Below are 6,112 nucleotides of genomic sequence, written 5' to 3'. Positions count from 1 at the left end.
TCAGCTTGTTCAGAATGCTGCTGCTAGAGTTCTAACAAAGACCAAAAAAATGTGATCACATTACACCAATTCTGAAAACGTTACATTGGCTTCCTGTAGGTCAGAGAATTGATTTTAAAATCATGTTGCTTACCTATAAATCCCTACATGGTTTAGGCCCAAAATATTTAACTGAGATGCTTCCACTACATCAGCCTTTAAGACCACTAAGAAGCTCTGAGACCAATCTGTTAATTATCCCCAGAGTAAACACAAAACATGGGAAAGCAGGATTTAGTTACTACGCAACAAATAGCTGGAATAAACTCCCAGAGGATTTAAGACTTGCCCCAACTCTGAGCTAGCCTGGCTCCGCCCGCCTAAGTACTTCCGCTCAATTTGAATTTCCCGAAATGAAATGAAGTGAAGTACGAGAGTCTGGTAGAACCAGGCTAACTCTGAGCACCTTTAAAACAAGACTGAAGACTTTTATGTTTGCTATAGCTTTCTGCTAAATCTTAAATACATTGCACTTTCTAAAAAAGCTTTTTTAACTTTGCCTTTATTTTCTATTTTAATACTAAAATGCCTTAACTTCTATTTTTTGCATATGTTATTCTTTTACTTACCTATTATTTTATTTTATTGTATGACAATGTTTATATGTGAAGCACTTTGAGTCTGCCTTGTGTATGAAAAGTGCTATATAAATAAAGTTGCCTTGCCTTGCCTTAAGTCCATCCGAATTTCATAAAGGAACTGACGCTAGTTTTAAAGAACTAAATAGTTACGACTAAGCATGTAATATTACAGTTTGAAGTTTGTGTCCGCCTTTCTCCTCTTCCTGACCGACGAGAAGCTCCGCCCACTACACACTACGCATGCGCGCCTTAGGCAGCCAGTAAAGTTCAGGCAAATTGTAAAATGGAACTTTATTTTTGGTTCAGAGTGGTATAATACAGGGTGGTCAGTTGCGGTCATCTAAATGTCACAATATTCAGTATTTTGTCAGGGAACAGTGAAGTATAAAATATATCTTAAAAAAAGGTGTCTAACCCAATGTATGCATTAGTCAAGCAATTACTGTATTTAAGTCCTTTAAAGAACAAATAACACTTTTTAGTACATAACATAACTAACTGTCATGTTGAAATATGGGTTACAATGGCATACATTCAGTTTATATGTTTAAAGCTATTTTTCAAGACTTCTTAAACCTGATTTGAATCTTTAAGTTGTGCCATAGTTAATCCTCTAACTTCTACATACTCCAGGTGTTATATCCACATGATTAAGTCCATTGATATCTAGCCAACCTAAATAAATCATAGCAGCAAACGGAGAGTGTGTCTATTTGTAGAACTAGGTCCCTTGAGGAAAGAGCTGGCCAGTACAGCTCAAAATATTCTGTAAGCAACGAGAAAAGCTTTTCCCTCTAAATTCCCTCGAGTGCCTTCTTACATATCAGGTATCCTCATTATTTCCCTTAAGTAACGAGAAAACTGAACACTTCAGTCCGCATTAGCTGACAAAGTCAGAGGTGCCAGAGCTAGTGTAAAGCTGTGTCTACTAGTTTGGTATACAATGAGGTAAAGCAGCCCTGATTGGCTGCGCAAGATGTCATAAGGTCATCCAGCCGGCGTGAGGTTTATTTCCTTAAAGTGGAATTGCTGTTAGTGCGCTGGTAGAAGAGCACATAGGCTTGGTTTGTCTGGAGCTGGTTCTCCGAGACTGGAGTCACACTGCCAGGGGCGGGAGGAAGAGACAAGGTGTAGAGGTGGGAGAACCGGAGAAGAACACAATTAGAAAGGCCTGAGCTAAAAGGTCACAGATTTTAGTTTCATCAATCAATCAATCAATTTTATGATCAAGAAATATTATTATCGAATAATGTGCTGCTTTTGTTTCCAGTATTGAATACCAGACATTGCATTGTTCGTAAGTGGGTATATAGTGGGGATATGTCACCTGGAGTCATTGTAGAAGCACCATCCATTGTCCTCCCGACAACAAGCCGTGTAATGGCCCATGTTCACTGTCCCAGAGTGGTTACATACGGCATACAGGTCATACAACACTGCACCTGCAAGAGGACACAGATTCTCTTATAGACGTGTGCACAGTGGAGAACCACATACATTCAACGAATCACCGTAAAGCAAGCAAAAACAAACAGGGAAGACAGACTCGTCGCACAGGATGGGAATGGATGTAGAAGTGTTTGTTACCACAGTCAACAGGTCCATAGGGTCCAAGGTCGAGGTTGAGTAGTGGGAATGACACACACACTGTGCTTTTACTGATGGACCAGCGGGACATGGTGAAACGGTTCAGGTCTGATGCAAGGTATTAAGGTTTTTATCAGATTTCAAGATGGACATCCATCAATATCTACATCCACATTAATATCGGCACCTAAACAAATGATTGTGTCCTGCATATTTTACAGGAAAAGTCCATAGCATTCAAATCAGACAGAAGGAAGGAATGGAATGGTTGTCATGGATACGGATAACGATGACCTGAGGGAACCTCTGTATGGAAAGCCTTTTGGTGCTCTGTGTTCGCCTGGTACACCGCTCACACATCTTAGAGACACGCATACAGCCACACACAGGGACACAGACACCAAGACAAAGACATTGTGAAAAGCACACACATGAATCCGCAAAATACATTAAAATGACACGGAGGTTGATGACGGGGGCCGATGATGCTGCTGCTGCTGACAATGCATAGAATCCTAATTATAAATAAACACTAAATGTACTTCTCCTAGGTCTAACAGCATAAAAAACAACCCTTTTCTCCCTCAAGTGACTAGCGTTCCGTTCTGTGTCCGTACACGACTACTTTAGTCTGGCCCACCTTGTGTCTGCTGACGACCTACCGGTGCGTTCTCCTTGTCCAGCTTCTCCTCCTGAGAGAAGAGGTCCAGACACTCCCTGAGCGTCACCCCGCCGGCGGAGCCCCTCTTGGGCATGGGGAGGGACAGGTCACAGAAGACGTCGAACGTGTTGGAGTGGTGGGAACACACGGAGCAGTGGAGGGAGCTGCGCAGCTGGCCAGAGAACAGGTCTGATAGGACCGTGGGAGAGAGAGGATGATGAGAGGGGAGAGAATCATTGATGATCGTGGTTGTGATCGGGATGGGGGAGGAGGGTAAGAGGAGCAGCAGCCGTAATGGCTTGTTAACTGACCCACTATTTTACTGTCATCTCGCTCCAAGTGTTTCTTCCACATCGCCGCGGCCTCTTCTGAGATTCTGAGAGGTGGCAAATGGTGGGGGTGTTAGCGCTGGTGTAAAGGTGAGGAAGAATCGTAAGAAAAATCCATGGAGTTCAGTAAATAAATACTGGATGCTAACCTGAATTTGGCATATTTTTGCACAGGCTCCTTGCCTGTTCGTCGCACACACACACGTCTGTTGACCTCAGTGTGTAGTCTGTCCAATAGGAACCGCAGGAACTCCTGGGCGTCCTGCTGACTGGAAACATTAAAGGTCAGACAGAGAGTGGGGGGGAGAGAGAGAGAGAGAGAGAGAGAGAGAGAGAGAGAGAGAGAGAGAGAGAGAGAGAGAGAGAGAGAGGGAGAGAGAGGGAGAGAGAGAGAGAGAGAGAGAGATAGAGAGAGAGAGAGAGAGAGAGAGAGAGAGAGAGAGAGAGAGAGAGCAGGGAGAGAGAGAGAGAGAGAGAATGTTGATTTTGATGATGTCACTCTAAGAGCAACACCATGGATGGATGTTTTTATATTTGACCTTTTCCTAAACACAATGTGTGACGCTCATGCAGAAGGGAACACCTGGACCTCTGCATGATGTCCAACAAACTACTCCCTGGGGGCCGAGTGTAATCCTTACCTGTAGCCGCTAAAGTAAGGCACTGTTTCTTTGAAGATCGAGTAAAACTGTCGTGGATTGACCTCTGTGTCCTCCCCGTCCACGTCCCAAAGGCCCGCCAGCACCCGAGAGAACGCTGAGAGAGGAGGAGGAGGGCGATCAACATGAAGATCATGGCGATCAAGCAGAGAAGAATGGCGCCAAATAGGAGCATGGTTGTAAGGATGGCTTGGTGCGTGGACAGCGTACCTTCCATGAGTTTAGCCTCTTCCTTGGAGCTCTTCTCCTGTCTGAACGTCTTGAGGAGGCAGTAGTCCCTCAAGCCGGGCGTGTGAGACAAGCACTGGACCACTGCATTCAGGAAACACTAGCACCCCGGGGAACATGGAGACAGGGAATGTTTTTTTTTTTGGGTCACGTGCACTTAAATAAAGAACTTGAAAAACTCTGAGTTGCTTTAGGAACTTACAGTGTTTCCTACATTCCTAAGGCCAACTCTTCCACTCCCCAAGTTTAGCTGCTCTTTCTGTAAGCGAGGCAAGAGAAGGAGAGGCTAATGTTATACCATTGCTATCAACAGTATTCAACTATCACCGTCACTAGAGTATGTGAATAAAAAGCAAAAGATAGCATAAATAGCATTGAGAGGAGCAGGTCAATTCACGGGGTAAACTTTCCCTTAGTTTGTACCTGACCTTTTTGTCCGTACAACATGTCCATTTCAGAAGGTTTGTGTGTGTGTGTGTGTGTGTGTGTGTGTGTGTGTGTGTGTGTGTGTGTGTGTGTGTGTGTGTGTGTGTGTGTGTGTGTGTGTGTGTGTGTGTGTGTGTGTGTATGTATGTGTGTGTGCGTGTGTGTGTGTGTGTGTGTACACAACGCTGGGCGGGACAGATTTAGCCTACTAATCTAATTAGCATAGCCTAGCCAGGGAAGCTAAAAGAAGGTCAATGCTGGAGGAGTCATCCTATTAAGACAACAAGCACGCAGCGCTAAACATGTGTTTGTGTGTGTAACTCATTTCCTTTTCTATGTATACGTTTATTCTACATTTGAACGTTTCTCTATCAGAATGATGGACCATGTGTAAGAGAAGCCAAAAAAAAACAATATCCAACCAGAGGTGACGTTCTCATGTGCCCGCCTACTTATGATGTTGTTCTCATGTCAATCACGCTCCTCGAACCCACCTCATTATCTGTGACCAGGAGCAGGCCCATGAGCGAGGTGTAGAGGACCGACTGAGAGATGTCAGCCGTCTCCCTCTGGAGGCCATTCTGGGATATCAGGGTCTGGCATAGGGCTTGGCACGAGCCCTCCACGTTGCCCCCACTGGCCCCCGGCATTTCTGCTTCAGTACCTTCAACACAGTCTACCGAGGAACAGATACATGACAACGAGGCCCTTGATGGTTGAACTCCTTCCACTTCGTCTCCTTACGGCCAGGGTCACGGTAAGGCAGGGCAAGACACAGGGTGTGTGTCACATGACCAGCCTGCAGGAAAGAGTGTCTTGATTTCAACAAACAACAGTTGGGGAGTCATCTATACTCCTGTTCTTTCCCGGCAAGGTGATAAGACTGGGAAGATTATTTATAGCAGAGTGAGGAAGAGCGGGCTGTAAGCCACGGCGGTGTAGAATGATGCACACACGCTCCCTGGATGTAAATCCCCTCAACTTTCCAATGCATCCCCTTCTGCGTTGGGTGCTCTGCTCTCCGTCGTGATAACGTGCGTCTCTCCGGAAGGTCACCCGGCTGTCTGACGTCTTCACTACACAATCTCTCTAGCCATGAAGATTGAAGCATCGTTACAAAGCAACTACACAAAACGCTTTGAGTAAGCGCTACCCCTGACCTGTGCTGTCCTACACAGAACAGGTCTATTGCATAACAGAGCAAAGCACAGACTGCTGTTTTAGGAAGCCCCTTAGCTAGATGCATCCTTGTTGCAGCAAAACACGTGCCAAACATGCACTTCAATCCAAATAAAGAGTTTTGTAAATTGTACACAAACCCTGTACGAATATTGTAGCATTAGCCCGGCCGAAGAGAAGTGCTTGCACCTACCCGATCAGTTGCTGGTCACTCTATCTGTGGACAAACTGTCCCTCCGCTCTGTTCCCATCACCTGCTGAGCTGTTAAAAATGCATAAGGGACCGTCTACAGTTTCCGTAGGTTAGCTCCCTGGGTCTACCTCCCCTATGCCCCCTGCCAATTGGATGGAAGACATGGGGAGGGACAGAGAGACAGAGAGTGAGAGTGAGAGAGAGACAGAGAGTGAGAGAGAGAGAGACAG

At 45.4% G+C, this 6,112-nt stretch overlaps 1 protein-coding gene across 2 annotated transcripts; it reads right to left on the bottom strand.

The window, feature by feature from the left end:
- Positions 1-896: 896 nt before the first annotated feature.
- Positions 897-6,083, bottom strand: usp21 (ubiquitin specific peptidase 21). 2 transcript variants are annotated; one of them, XM_060048343.1, is made up of 12 exons: positions 5,883-6,083; positions 5,005-5,309; positions 4,287-4,343; positions 4,067-4,184; positions 3,839-3,953; positions 3,347-3,466; positions 3,180-3,244; positions 2,870-3,057; positions 2,489-2,567; positions 2,208-2,315; positions 1,948-2,062; positions 897-1,721 (listed from the first exon to the last, which is right to left on the bottom strand). In XM_060048343.1, exons 2-12 carry the CDS (start codon positions 5,158-5,160, stop codon positions 1,628-1,630), a joined length of 1,215 nt encoding a protein of 404 aa, XP_059904326.1. In that variant the 5' UTR covers positions 5,161-5,309; positions 5,883-6,083; the 3' UTR covers positions 897-1,627. The 2 variants fall into 2 exon arrangements, with proteins under 2 accessions (XP_059904326.1, XP_059904332.1); XM_060048349.1 differs by having other exon boundaries at positions 5,005-5,186.
- Positions 6,084-6,112: the final 29 nt, after the last annotated feature.

The sequence above is a fragment of the Gadus macrocephalus genome, chromosome 1 (genome assembly GCF_031168955.1).
Source record: "Gadus macrocephalus chromosome 1, ASM3116895v1".
NCBI lineage: Eukaryota > Metazoa > Chordata > Actinopteri > Gadiformes > Gadidae > Gadus > Gadus macrocephalus.
The sequence above is the reverse complement of the archived record's forward strand: the minus strand, read 5'-3'. Positions and strand labels throughout refer to the sequence as shown.

Bases quoted from the DNA above. Each gene is read 5' to 3' on its own strand.
- usp21 (XM_060048343.1), bottom strand. From the start codon at position 5,160: ATGCCGGGGGCCAGTGGGGGCAACGTGGAGGGCTCGTGCCAAGCCCTA. The intron at 2,316-2,488 runs GTATCCATGACA...ACCTTGCATCAG, and splicing joins CCCTCAGGTCATCGTTATCC to ACCTGAACCGTTTCACCATG. The intron at 1,722-1,947 runs GTGACATATCCC...CGCCCCTGGCAG, and splicing joins TGCTTCTACAATGACTCCAG to TGTGACTCCAGTCTCGGAGA.